General features: G+C 45.0%; 1 protein-coding gene across 2 annotated transcripts in view; it reads left to right on the forward strand.

The window, feature by feature from the left end:
- Positions 1-4,253, forward strand: part of Cilk1 (ciliogenesis associated kinase 1) — a 68,786-nt gene extending 64,533 nt beyond the window's left edge. For both annotated transcript variants that reach the window (XM_028862614.2, XM_028862613.2), the window contains exon 14: positions 715-4,253. In XM_028862614.2, coding sequence (XP_028718447.1) covers positions 715-836 — 122 coding nt within the window. In that variant the 3' untranslated portion in view covers positions 837-4,253. The remainder of the gene's footprint in view (positions 1-714) is intronic.
- Positions 4,254-15,130: the final 10,877 nt, after the last annotated feature.

A 15,130-nucleotide genomic window follows, 5' to 3' on the forward strand; every position in this document is an offset into this window, starting at 1 on the left:
ATGCATGTATATATAAGTCACATATACTAAAGTCTGATGTGCATAAATGGTAAGGGAAAAACCAAAGCCGGCAAGACCCTGGGGGTAAAGATGGGGAGGAGGTTAGTGAGTGAGCGCCCCAGCCCTGTGAATGGCATGGGATTCTTGCGTACACGGGCTTTGGAGCTTATCAGGCCTAGCACATCCGGGAGCAGTGAAGAAGCCAAAAGGCATGGGGCTAAGAAGAGACACGGGGAGTAGCTAGAGGAAGTCAGGGGTGAGGAGAGCCTGGAGAGTGAGTCCCTGGAGCAGGCAGCTGAAGTGTATCGTCATTGGCTGATCTTGGGAATCTGCTGGAGAGTTCTGTGTGGACCGCCATCTGCACAGGCGTCCTCCAGCTGACTGCTGTCATTAGACTTAAACGGGAGCCACGTTAGAAGCAGGAGCCGTAGCCTGGGCCAGGGTTGTCAACCCTTGATGACATCCACCACATTCTGGGTCTACATGGGATGCAGGGCCAATAGGGTTTGCTGACAGAGTGTAGATGAGAGAAGAAGAGAGGCCTAGGGTTTTGACTAGACAAATCTTCCTGCGGGTTCCTTCCTGCCTGCAGGAGGGCGGCAGAGGAGGCAAGTGTTCCTCCTGGACGTTGCAGACATTTATCCCTGTGCTGCGCTTTCCTGCCCTTGGCTTGGCTCCCTCGTGGGTCAGTTCAGTGTTTCTCTTCCACTGCAGGCTATTCTTCCCTGAAGGCCATGAGACCTCACCCGGGGAGGCCTTTCTTCCACACCCAACCTAGGAGCACTCCTGGGTTGATTCCACGACCCCAGCCGCCCAGCCTGTGCACGGCAGGATAGACTGGTCTTCCAAGTACCCGTCCCGTCGGTGACTGTCTCAGCCCTGAGGCCATCCTCCCTCCGCTGACTCCCTTACACCTGCAGAACCGCGTGATGGTGTAAAAGCACCCAAGCTTACAGCTCTTCTGAACTAACACATTTCAATATTTCTTTTAAAAGTTTTTTTTTTAATATTGATTTGAATGCAATACCCTCTTTTTGTATAAAATTATTTTATTCTAAAACTGGGTCTCATTATTTTCTTAAACAACAGCATTTTGTATATATGGATTATGTTTTAGCATTTTATACAGTCAACTTTGTAATGAACTTTTTAAAGATTAAGTAGTTTTTGTTTGTTGTTCCACATAATATTTTATACAGATTTTGAAATATATAATAATATTGATGCAGTATTGTGACAGGGCGCAGTTTAATGCTGTGCCGTAAGGGATTATGTACTCAATATATTCGAATATTGTGAAGAGGCTGCATTTTAATGTGGCTCATTTGGTACTTTAGGCTTTCCTGGACTGATCTGAGGAAAGCGTCCCATCCACTGCTTTTCTTAACAGCTTGTATCGGTTGTTCTGGGGGCAGAAGTTGTGTTGTTGTTGTTGTTGTTGTTTTGAAACAGGGTCTTATGTAGCCCAGGCTGGCCTACCACTTACCAAGTAGCTGAGGATAGCATTGAACTTCTGATCTTCCTGCCTCTGGCTTCCTGATGCTGCCATGCTTGGTTTTAACCCAGGGCTATTATTACATGCCTAACAGCCCTCCTCTACCATCCTTTATACTACTGTTCTATTAGAAACTGTCGCTTTAGCTGGACTTGTTTCACTTTATTTTTGCCCCCAGAACAAAGAATTTTTCGAAATTTTATGACGCTCATAAATACAGTTGCAAATATCCAGATAACAACCAAGCATAACCATACTAAACTATCACATTTCTACCTTTTTTTTTTTTTTTTTTTTTTTTTGACTGACAGGGTTGCTCTCTACTGGTTAAAATCCCCACTGGCCTCCAGCTTCAAGTAGTGCACTCCTGGCGGTGAGGATGAGGGAGGGGTTGAGCAGAGACAGCCAGCTCCCTGCTGGGCAGACACTGAGGGAGATGGCAGGACCTGTAGTCACCAGGCATTGTTCAGGTGAGCTTTACTTGTTCGGTAGGGCCTATCAGCCAGGAGGACCAACCTACCTACCTACCTACCTACCTACCTACCTACCTACCTACCCACAGCAATGCCAGCCAGCCCTCCTCCGGCCTTCACTATCCCCAACTCACCTGCAGCAGACTAAAGATGCAGAAAACAGTACTTAGCTCAAAACCAGCCGAGCCACGGAGGCAGGTGGGGAGGTTGCAGCCCCCTGCAGGTGTCTACACCTACCTCCCTAGAGCCAGAGAGGAGGCTCCCTCCCACCCCTGTGGTCCATGCTTCTTTCCATTGTTAAAAACTCTGGGCTGAGAGATGACTCAGCTGCTCCCGTTCCAAGGAATCCGATGCCCTCTTCTGGCCTCTATAGGCACCTGCATGCATGTAGATACCCACCCACTGACATAAACCCATGTCAAGTCTTTATAAAATCCAGTTGTTAAAATCCCTTAAAAGGGAAGCCTTTTTATGTCAAAGGTACCTTTTTATTATAATTTTTCATTGTTTCATTGTAAAAAATTTCCTAACGTATGTTAATACAATCAATTAAACTTATATCCCTGCCAAGATGAATGACCAAAAGAGCCTAGTGTCTTTCTATACAGCCCTGGCTGTTCTGGAACTCACTCTAGACCAGGCTGGCCTTGAACTCACAGAGATCTGCCTGTCTCTGCCTCCTGAGTGCTGGGACTGAAGGCATGCACCAACATGCTATTTTATTTTTTAACTGAGAAGGAATGTTACATTCAGCTCAGCTCGCCACACCTGACTAGGGGCAGCTCATCAACTATCCGAGCCAACATCTCAGGACAACTTTAGGAGTGGGAAAGACTTAGGGGAGAATTTCAACTTACCTGAGAAGTCACAGTTGCCACAATGTTATGTCTAGACGGTGCCACATCCCCACCCCCACCTCGTGTGGTCTCTTTCAAGAGTGAGACCTCTGTGGGACAGGCTGTTCCATTGAGAGGAACGTTTACAGCAGTTTTGCAGATGACAAAGCTAGTTTGGAGCCAGAACGATGCAGAGGATCCCCTTCCTTCCACCTCTGTATTGCACATCTGCCTCCACTCGTGGCTCCCTTACATAAGGACGGGTCACCACCAACGAGTGCAATAGCAAACCTCAACGGGATATTAACTCACGTTCTCCCAGGGCCCAAATGACTCTTTTGGTTACAGTTTCCAAAATACAGCAAAGCAAACCATACGAAATGATCATTCTTTGTAGGTTTGAAAGGGTAAGGTGAATACAGACATTCCCATAGAGTCCGACCTAATAAATTGGTTAACGATTGCTTTGATGTATAAATAATGACTTCCAAAGGGCTCTGTCTGTCCTAAAATCAGAAAATAATTGATGCTTTGGAGAATCTGACTCAAAAGTACACTTGACCAAGCACTTTGATTCTGAGAGGTTGTGTAGAAAGCACACAATGGACATGGTTTTGATAGGGTGTGTCTCCCTGTCAACAAGCTGGCAACAAGACTTGAGAAAATGTATATGCAAGCACAACTTGAGACCATTCATGTATGTATTATATTCTAAACCAACAAAATGTGTGTTCAGAGCTGAGTCCTCTACTGTGAGGTTAATATTTATTTTCTCTTTTCTGTATTATGTATAAAAAGTAAATTAATCTCAGATCCTGTTCAGCTAGCTGGAAAGTTGGCTTTAAATTTTAGATAGCACTTAGATATACAAATAAATCATTAGCACCACATTCTCCATAATCTAGCTAGTGTTAACTAAGGCCATTCTATTCCTTTTGAATTGACAAAAAACCTGGTTACAGGACGTTATAAACTTGTTTTCCTAGTGCTTTGTGGGCCCTCCCTTCACTTTCCTTCCCTTACTAGTAAACAGCTCCCCTTGAGAAGTTAAACATACTTGTTTACATGAAAGAAGTGACTAGGAGCTGAGAAAAATAGATAACTGAAAACCCAAGTTCTAAAGACCTCACAAAACCTCAGAAATACTTTTCCCTCGTCAAAATGGTAAAGGAGAAACTGTATACAAGTTATGTAATGTAGAGGAAAGTAGACCTTTTTAAACAGTGATAGTCAAACCTGCCTGTTGCATACATTTTTAGCTACTGTAGAATTATGAAGTGGAAAGCAAAATACTGACAGGTGTGGTGAGTTAGACTGCACCTACCCATGACTATATCTCATTTACAATCGCAAAGCTTTTGGGGGGCTCGAGAGTGGTTCAGAGGTTAAGAGCGCTGGCTGCTCTTCCAGAAGACCCAGGTTCGATTCCCAGCACAAACAAGGTAGCTCACAACCATCTATAACTCTAGTTCCAAGAACTCTACCCTCTTTTGGCCTGAGGGCATCAGGTCAGGCATGCACATGGTGCACAGATATGAATGCAGGCAAAGAACCTCTAGAGATAAAACTTAAATTATATTGCATTAAATTAAATAACTTTTAAATAAAGGGGATTTATTATTTAAAGAAAACAAAACCAAAACCAAAAACAGCTTTCTGGCGAGCCAGGAAATGGTACAGAGTGGCTCATTTTGGGCCTGTTTTGGTGGCAGGGTTTGCCTCACAGAGACAAGGGAAACTGCATTTTCGTAAAAGCTGTTGTTAATAATATTTTCTTTACAATAATCCCATCAGTCACCAAGTGTAGAAAGCTGATCCTAAAACAATGTTTCAGACATAGGGCTTGCCTGAGGACCACCTACTTCTAAAACAGTGTGACACTGTCGTGTTCTAGAAATATCAAGACCTGGATACATGAAGGCAAAGTGTGTCAAAGAAGACAGACTCACTTTCAATGCCAGTGTAAGTAAGTACTGTTGGAGTCCATGGCACCGTATTTTCCTATGAAGTCACATTTCCATAACATCAAGCCATTGCCTTGTGCCATTGGTGTGTGTGTGTGTGTGTGTGTGTGTGTGTGTGTGTGTGTGTGTGTGACACAAACTCTCTCAACTTACTGTATGACCAGAAGCAATATGTTTATAAGAAAACATTTGACATACTCATTGTTTTATGTTTTAACCATATTGTCGCGATGGGTTTAATATATGTGCATAGGTATTTTTTAGAATTGTTTTTACAATTTGCAACCAAATGTACTGTATGTTTGTATAATTTATTATGATGACCTGCTCATGTAAATTATAAAAACAAAATAGGGGCATGTGTCATCTTATTTGCTATTGGTTTTTCCTTAAACACTGATAATGTGACTTGAACACCACCTGGATGAAGCCTCTGATCTCCCATATTCTCAGTACAGAATGCAGGTTAGTTCTACCGATTTGATTATAAAGTGGTCTTCCCTTACCTAGAAGGCAAAGAACAGGAAAAAAGAGACCCTTCTGAAACAAAATGTTTCTTTTTGAATGATTTATCCGAAGATGTTTGATGGTGTTAACATTATATATGGAAACTTCTGCTCCAAATAAAGTTACAATTTAAGAAAATTGATTTGAGTATTTTGATTCTTTTTTGTACCTTTCACTAGCTGGTAACTTCAGGACTGAGAAGAAACAGTTGTTACTGTTGTTGGTTTTGTTGTTGTTGGTTGGTTGGTTTTTGGTGTTTCAAGACAGGATTTCTGTGTATAGCCCTGACTGTCCTGGATCTCTGTAGACCAGGCTGGCCTCAAACTCACAGAGATCCACTTTCCTCTGCCTCCTGAGTGCTGGGATTAAAAACCTGCACCATTTGAGATAGCATCTCACCATGGAGCTCCAACTGGCCTGACCTGATATTCCTGCCTCCACCTTCCTGAGTGCGGGGATCACAGTAAGGACCACTGTCCTGACTCCTAGCTAATTGGCCTCTCTCTCTCTCTCTCTCTCTCTCTCTCTCTCTTCTCTCTCTCTCTCCCTCTCTCCTCCTCTCCTGTGTGTGTGTGTCTTGTCTCTCTTCGCTGTGTGCGTGCAGTGCGCAGTCGCTTTTTTGAAATATGGTTTCTCTGTGTAACAGCCCTGGCTGTCCTAGAACTCACTTTGTAGATCAGGCTGGCCTCAAACTCACTTGGCTCTGCTGGGTTTAAATGCATGTGCTGCCCCCACCCAGCTAGAGGCTGTCTTTTAGGCAGCTCAGCTTGTCTGAAAGTGTCTCTCAGGGGGCCTTACTGCTTATAAGTGAGAGAGGGTCTTAGTGTATCTGATTAGTTTTAGGGACTTCCTGAAACCTTTTAATTGTTTGCTTCCTGAACTTAATGAGCTTCTTTGAAAATAGAATGTTTCACCTTCCCCTTTAATATACTATGTTGTAAGCAGCTAGAAGATGGAAGGTTCTATCTCAGGGGAAATTACTACACAACAAAAGTATAATCAAAGACAAAAATGATTGATATGTTTCTTGACAGTCCAAGGGATGGCACTCCCCAGACCCCAGGCTTAAGTCCATATGAGATGTTATTTACACCATTATTTCTCACTAACGATTTTTTTTTCTTCCTAAGGAAAATGCTACCCAAATATAGAACATTATAACCCCAGCTCAGTTCACCACTGTAGCACCTTCCTGCAGCCAAGAGAGAGGGGTCTAATGTTGTTTAATCTAAAAATTAAGTGGTGGGTCTTTTCCTTCTCTCCCTGCCTTTCCAGGAGCCATCGGGAAGGTGTTATGAATTTGCATAAATGGGGAACCCCAGCTAGCCAGGTGTGAGGGTGAACATGCTGGGCAGGTTGGGGAGGGGGGCAGTGAAGTGTGGAAAGTCATTCACACCCAGGCGCTGCATCCACGTGGAGAGTTTATTATAATAGAGAGAGGAAGAAAAAGACAGTAGACATAAAAACAAAGTAGAAAGAGTAGGCAGAGAAAGCGGAGGTGTGCACGCCTCATGGGAATGGAGAGAGAGAGAGAGAGAGAGAGAGAGAGAGAGAGAGAGAGAGAGAGAGAGAGAGCAGGAGAGAGGAAGAAGGTGAGGAGTTTTTCCATAAAATGGGGCTTTTACGTCAGAATACAGAGTGGCCCCAAGGGGTGGGTCAGGATACTAACATTCCTCTATTTTGATTATCATAAAAAGAGGTGAGTTATGGGAGCAAGTGGGGGAACAAGGGCGCTGAATTCCCGAGACTGCTTCAAGCCGACAGAGGGCGATGTGGGGAGCGGGGAGATCTCAGGTGCATCTGTTCCTTGAGGGAGCTGAGGAGGCAGGTTGCAGCAGTGGTGGTCCAGCTTGGGGGAGTGGCAGGCCAGGCCATATCAGGAATATAGAAGCCATGGCATCTGCTGTTTCTCTGGAGGTCAGGCGGGAACAATGAATCTGCAAAATATGATCGAAAAATAGGTGGGATCAGAAATGGGCTCTGGAGATAGTTAGTTTTCATCAGACCAGATTTCTTGATGCAGTAGCAGAACTTTTCCCAGGAACCTGTAAGTATCTGTAAGACAGCTGGAATGGATTTACGTCATGGCAAAAGGATTAAAAATCTTAAGAAGCATTTGTTGAAACTTTGAACCTCTAGAGTTATACAGCATCTTGCCAAGTCCAAGCAGTGCCAGACAGTTCCACAGAGCCTGGATAACGAAGTCAAACAGCAAGCTACCCCAGGACGTGGCCAGCACCGTAGTTTTCTCAGGTCCCCCAAAGATGATCAGGACCGCCCATACCAGCAGGAAGCAGTCTGGAGAACATGGGACCCTCATCCCGCCTCACCTGCTACCCTTTTCTAACGCCTCACCTTTTTATAATAAACAAAAGGGAGGCGTGTTGGCATTCAGGCATCTGTACTGGCCTGCCCTCAGGGTCCTGACAGGATGTCCTCAGCTGCAGCCGCTAAGAGCACCCCCTGTGCCCATTCACTTATAAAAGGCGGGCCTTGCTCACCTCCCGTCTCCTTTCCCTTTCTTGTCCCCAGGAACTGGTCCCTACCCGCTTCTCTGCCTCCTTTCCTGTCCCCTCTCTGCCCCTTCTCTCACTCCTTCCCCTCAATAAACCTCCTACATGGGCCCTGTTATATGGTGTGACTCCTTCCCGCCGTTTTAAAACTACAACAGAACAGACCTCACACTATGAGTCTAGTCACTCCAGTAGTTAACCCAGGGCCTGAAAACATCCTGAGTTCCAGTGGATTTGGACTTGGACATTTTTTAAATATCCCATTTTGGCTTCCCCTGATGCCTTTCCCAGAACTCACAATGCCAACCACACACTCTAGCTTTTACTTCTCTGTTGTGGAAGATTCCTTTACACTGTGAAGATACGTCACGGTTACTGGTTTAATACAAAAAGCTAAACAGTCAATAGCTAGACAGGATTTTCGAGGCAGAGAGAACACCAGGAAGAAGAAGGCAGAATCACTAGCCAGATACAGAGCAAGCAGGATGGGCACTACAGAGATGAAGTAAAAAAGCCACGAGGCAGAAAGTAAATTAATAGAAATGGTTTAGTTTATAAGTTAGAGACAAGCCTAAGCTTTCATAATTGATTATAAGTCTCCATGTCATGATTGGGGAACTGGCTGGTGGGACAGAGAAAGACTCTACACTTCTCCCTCAAATCTGTTTCCAGACACCCATTCTTCCCCACACTTGAGTCATACAAAGCTATCGATGCACTTTTGGGGGCTTTTAGATAGGCCCACTGGAGGGGTACCCCAACTGCCACACCCAATGAAGGGAACTCAAGTCAGCACAATATACCCCAAGGCAGAATTCTCAACACGAAGATTTATTTACCCCAGAAGGACAAAGGGCAGGGAATAAGAGACAAAGAAGATGTAGAGGATGAGGAAGGAACAAGGAAGACAGGGAGGGGGTATTTGGGGTGTTTGTTCTGGGAGACAAAGGACTGCCTCTGGATAGAGACAGACAGGGTCCATAGGCAAACTGCGGTTTATAAATATAAAAGGAGACACACACACACACCCCACCGTGTTGGGATGAGGTGCTTGATTTTCATTGGGTATGTTAATTAGATGAGCCAAAGGGGCACTTTTGATTGCTGGACTTTAACATTTTGATAGCTGGACCTTGGTTGTCAGCCTCAGGAGGAGGAAGTGGCCAAATAAGGGACTAGACCTTGGTAGCTAGCTTTAGGAATGTAATCTAACTGTTTGGCAAGGCAGAGGGAATGGGGGAAGGGCAAGCTCTGCCAGATCCATGTTTGCTGTGCTTGGGCCAGCTAGAGTCCCTTCACCCGATGCTTCCCATCATTTGGAAGAAGCAAGGTCAGTCAGTATCCCAATTCCTAGTGGCAGTTACCTGTGTAGAGGGGATGATGAGAACAGGAGACAGAAATTAGCTAGGCGGCTTAGGGTAAAAGACCCCAAAGAAAAGTAACCAGTTTATTTCTTGGCTAAGAGCCAGAAACAACGGACTGGCAAGATGGCAGAGGACCCAGGTTCAGTCCCTCAGCACCTACATGGAGGCTTACATCCAGCAGGAACTCCAGTTTCAGGAGACCCAACACCCTCCTCTAAACTCCTTAGGTATCAGGTCCACACGTGGTGCACATGCATACAGGTAGGCGAGATGCTCATAAACATAAAGGTAAATAATAAATAATGTAATAAAAAATAAAAGCCGGAAACGACAATGGGGCCTCTTGACAGCCAAGTCCTGGCCAGAGGCCAGAGATGTCAGAAACATTAATGAGGGCGCAGATCCCTGATCTGGCTCCTGAATGATTGTTAGTTGGGGTTACTTCTTGAGCAGGGTGGATATTAGTGTGTAGTAATAAATGTGTATTAAGAAAAAAACTCCTTCCAGTCAAGAGAATAGAATTTCTAGTCTGGGTGGAGACCTAACATTTTTCTTGGGCTAGGTCAATCACCCCGAGAAAGGACCGCCCTAAGTAGGCGAGTTTACTGTAAGCCTTGCTAAAGAAGCAGAAAAATTAGCCTAACAATGAGATACTGTCTTTACCTTCTCGGAAAGTCAGCCTGCAGGGCCACAGCCCCAAAGCTCCCCAAGTCTGTCTGTTTTTCGAAATTATTCAGAAAAGTGTGAGCTCTCCTTTTCTTTTCCTTCCTTCCTTCGTCCCTCCCTCCCTCTCTCCCTCCCTTTCTCCCTCCCTCTCTCTCCCTCTTTTTTTTCTCGGAGCTGAGGACTGAAGCCAGGGCCTTGTGCTTGCTAGGCAAGCGCTCTACCACTGAGCTAAATCCCCAACCCCTCTTTTCTCTTTTTTAAAATCTCTTTTCTAATCTAAGCATGCTTTCCATGATACCTTGGGTTTTCTTCCTCTTCCTCTAAAGCTCCCCTGTCCCACCATGTTCCAGGCTAGGTTAAATGGGATGACTTTCTTCACCACCTCCCACTCCACTCTCCTCCTCCAGCCAGCAGTCTAGAGTTACAGCTTGCCTGTACTGGGGGTTTGTCTTTTCAAGTGTAATAATATTGTCCTAATAACATTGTTTAAAAAAAGAAATTTAAGCTGGGTGTAGTGGCTCAGCAGATCTCTGAGAGTCCCAGAACAGCCAGGGCTACACAGAGAAACCTTGTCTCAATTAAAAAAAAAAAAATCAATAAAAAAATAAACAGATAGGTTAAATAAATTTAACTTTAAAAAAATTAAAGAACTGCTCTTTAATTTGACCCATGTTCATACCCAACGCATATATACCTATAATTTATAACTTATACTTTAATTATAATTTATTATAATCTTTAAAAAAGTTAGAGAATTGACATTAAATTAAGTAATTAACCAGGAATTGGACAAAAGAAAGGCAGACTGCCACATGCAGCGCCTCATTTGGATGTGTCTGGAGTCTTGGAAGCTTGACTACCCTACGTTCTCCTACAAATGGACCTTGAGAGCTTGTTTGGAGGTTCTAGCAGGGGAGCGCAGCTACTCGTATACCCTTGACCGAAGACCGGTCCTCCTCTATTCGGGGAAGGTCGTCCTCTTCGACCGAGCGCGCAGCTTCGGGAGGGACGCACATGGAGCGGTGAGGGAGGAAGGGGACACCCGCCTAGCCAGCCAGATCAGCCGAATCAACCCTGGCGATCAATGGGGTGACAGATGTCGCAGCCAGATCGCCCTCACATCCGAGAGACCAGTGCTATGCATCTAATATATAAACCCTGGGAAATTTATACCTTTTCACTTACGTCGACTTTCAAGCGTCTCCTCTCCGTACTAGGACCTTGTAGCAAAATTAAATCGTTTCTCATTTAAAGAAGGTGAATGTTACCTCCCTTTATGCTAAGTTTAAGGGGAAAAAGGACTTAACTTTAGGTTATTTTCACATTAACCAGAATGCTTTGTTGTAGCTGGGCGGAGTATGCTAAACACAGCCGTCCGGATTGGTGAAGCCTCCCGAGAGTCCCGCCCCCGGCGATGTCAGCGCGCGGTGCGCTGGGTGACCTGGCTCTCTGCCCTGGCTGTGGTATGGCTGGCCGCTGGCACCCTTGTCTCCTGCTCCTGGACTAGGCACCCGTGCGTCCCGGGTGTCCCGGGTGGGCTGGGGTCGCAGCCCTCGGTGCACGTTGGCAGCTCTGCTTAGGCGGGCTGGACGGCGGAAGGTAGACCCAGAGCCTCTCCGGCCTCGCGAGCCTCACGTGGCCCGGCCCGGGGCATAGTCGTATGTGTGTGTCCTTGTCTTCATCCCTGGCCGAAGTGACACACGAAAGGGAGTAGTAAGGCCAAGAATGTTATAATGTGCAGAATTTGTGGAATTCTGCGCCGATAGGATCATGCCTTATAGAAAGAAAGGCCCCAGCCTCCGCGGATCCAGAATATGAAACAGACACTATGAAAGCCAAGGCTTAGGGTTTTGCTCTTCACTTTTTAAGACGATGGCATCTTTTTATTGTGTGAGGGGAAACGCAACAATAAAAGAAAACACTTCTGCTCTCAAATCCTGAACATTTTATTATGCCCAGAAAACTGGATAGACGATAGGATCTATCATTTTGTTCTTGTTTGTTTGTTTGGGGTTTTTTTTTTTTTTTTTTTTTTTTTTTTTTTTTTTTTTTTGGGGGGTTGTTGTTGTTTGTTTGTTTCTCCCTCCCAGAAAGTCAGAAAGCCATCACGACGTCCGCTATCCGAACGGAAGAGGTCGCATGGATTCCGTGAGATGGGCATCAGCTGCGGTACCCGGCCCACTGTATCTTCACATGGCCAGACAATGGGTCTTCCGTCCACATCATAGCAGGTCCCATTCAGCCAGAGGATCCTTCCTGTCGGGGACTTTTCTTTGTAAATTGCATGTAATTAACGGAATATTTACCCCGCTATGTTACCCTTGGTTTCTGAGTCATGGCCGATGAATATCTATTAGTTAATAAGAACAACGGGAATTAACGTGAATTTTGCCACTTTTACTAATTATACACCCTCTGGGTGAATTTTCTGTTCCTGGTTCCCAGCTGGTAGCCATGATTATTTGCCTGCATGTGCACATTTACTTTTAGTTTCTGGTGGAAAATTTCAGATACAAGCAAACAAAACATTGCGTAAATTCTGTGTGTGCAGTCCTTACCCTGATTGACAGTAATCAGCTTATGCCGATCGTGTTCCGTGTGTCACCTGCCTCCTCTTGATTTGCGGGAGTATTTTAATCCAGACATTGTTTCCCGTGGGAGTGCCACACTTAAGTATTTATTTCTGGCAGGTAAGGATTATCACACCCACCCAAATTGGCAGGCTGATATCATCAAAGCAATGAGTTTTTAGTAGCGTGTCACAGTGCCCTAAGCAAGGTCTGTAAGCTTTACATTGAGAATAACTTTAGATTTATAGAAAACTTGTGAAGCCCCCCCCCAGCCTTCCCTCGTGCCAACACCTTGCATAACCATGCAAACTGAGAAATAAAGTGTTACTGGTGTGTGAGTAAATGGATGGCAGACTTTATTATGATTTCACTATGCTTTCCCACAGAGGTCCTCTTGCTGTTCCAGGAGCCACTGTTGTTTTTAGTCCTGTTCCCCCAGTTTCTCCAAAGCTGTGATGGCTTCTCAGCCTTTCCCTTGTTTCAACCCCTTGACAATATTGAGACCATCAATGAGGATTCACCGAGAATAATATCTGTCTCTCCACCATGTCCTTGGCCTTGAGTCCAGGCTGTTATCTCACAGAATGTTCCATGTCCTGAATATGCCTGATTTCTACCTGGTGGTTGGGGGACTGTTTGTATTTTTTTTTACAGATGATACTTTGCCCTTCTCAGTATCACAACAAGAGGAACAGGAGGGCATCCGAATGTCCTTCTTGGGAAACTGTTTAAGGATTAGGTAGTTGGTAATTTCTCTGTGCTTTTCCATGATAAAGATACATGATACATTTTTCTCTTCATAATAATCAGATAATCCATGGGCAATATCCAGACATTCCCTCAACCTTTCAGTATGTATTATGATCCTTATCAAAATAAGTTATTAGAACACTGGTGATTTTGTAATTTTATCTTTAATTAGCACTAACTTTTCATTAATTAGCTCTAATTCTTCTGCAAAATCGCTTTTATTGACTCCCTTCTTTTGGCACCGTCATTATTTGTGGCTAAGATCTTCTTGTTTGTTTGTTTTTTCTCAAATTATTCCAAATCTGGCTAGGGATCTCTTCAGATGACAGGCCTCTTTCATCCTTGAGTGCTTCCTAACTCTGGGGTCATCACCAAACACAGAGTCTAGGTCTTTGCTAGCAGGAGTCCTGCTTCCTTTTCCTGGATTGTATTATTTGGAAACCAAGGTGTGGGTGCTAATGGGTTCTTTCTCTCTTGCTTCTCCAGAAAGCTTAACTTTGTATTTTCAATCTTTCGCCTTTAACAACATTTACCTTCTCGGGGAATATTCATATTCTCTCTCTCTCTGTCTCTCTGTCTCTCTCTCTCTCTCTAAATTAGCTTGATAAAGAATTTCTGGAGTCAAAAGAGCAGTTCACAAGTTGCAGAATGATAAGTGTAACAGGCTACTGTGTATAGAGCTGATTAAAAAAAAAAAAAAAAAAAAACCGTTATTTATGTGGAAGAGCAAAGGCTGAATACTTGAAAAACCATGTCCTAAAGCCCTACTGGCAAGAGGGAATGCAGATTTAAAATTACCAGGAAGTTGCTCTGTATTTGGGACTGGAAGTAGCCTTTCCCCACTCCCTGGAACAGCCTTCTCCCTCCCTCCCCTCCTCCCTGTCTCCCTCCCTCCCTCCCTGTCTGTCTGTCTGTCTCATGACCTCCAGCTAACCTCTTTGTTCCCCTTCCTTTTCTCCTGTGCTCCACGCCTCCCATCTCTGTTTCTTTCATGCCAGCTGAGGTCATTACCTACCTCCTGAATATAATTAAGTCAACAAAAGGTCCGGTTTCAACCTCTGCTCAGCCTGCTCCCTCTGCGCCCATCTTTCTTACTAATGACCTGCAGCCAGCTAGAAGCAGGGTCCAGGCCCAGCTTCAGCTTCCCTTGAGGGACAGCGGTTCTCCAGGGTTATGACTCCCCGTTCATGTGTAACGCTAGCTTCTGTTTACAGGCCTCCTGTCTTCACCTGTGTGCAATGCCCGACCCCTCTAAGGCCCAATTGAATCCATATCTGTACCTCACCCAGGGTTTCACGGGTCAAGGGTTTGGCACAGGTGTTGAAGGAAGTACTGGGCTATTTTCCCAACCAGGGACGGCAAACTTAGTAGTCAGTGGTCTGCAGAGAAAAGCCATCAAGTGTGTTTGAGTAACTGATGCCCAGTGGGACTGCAGCGACAGGCATGTTCTATCCTGCGCTGTCCATTATGGGAGCCCTGTGTCTGTTGAGTGCTTGAAATGGGACACATGGGTGTGTGTGGGGGGTGTTCCCCTTTCCTGCCCCTCCCCTTGTGGGTAGGTAGTTTTCCTTTGTTGACAATGAAAAGGGAAAGTGTGTAACAGGGTTCCTTTCCCAGCTTCTTTTGTGAAAACTGCTCCCTTGAATCAAGCTAAGGTTATTTGTCCTTGTGGAGCTTTACAATGCATCCCCCTTTCATCCACTAAAACACCTTCTTTTTTTTTTTTTTTTTTTTTTTTTTTTCGAGAGGTTTCTCTTGTAGCTTTCGCCTTTCTGGAACTCACTTGGTAGCCAGGTGGCTCGAACTCACAAAGATCGCCTGCTCTGCCTCCCGAGTGCTGGGATTAAGGGCATGCGCCACCACCGCCCGGCCACTAAAACACTTTCTTAAGGGTTGGAGTGTGGGGAATAAGTTACTTGTGACTCTGGGCTTCTTCGTTCCTCATGGTATCACCTGCCGCTTCAGCAAGTGCCCAGGGTTGAAGTCAACAGG

Source organism: Peromyscus leucopus, chromosome 7 (genome assembly GCF_004664715.2).
Source record: "Peromyscus leucopus breed LL Stock chromosome 7, UCI_PerLeu_2.1, whole genome shotgun sequence".
Lineage (NCBI taxonomy): Eukaryota > Metazoa > Chordata > Mammalia > Rodentia > Cricetidae > Peromyscus > Peromyscus leucopus.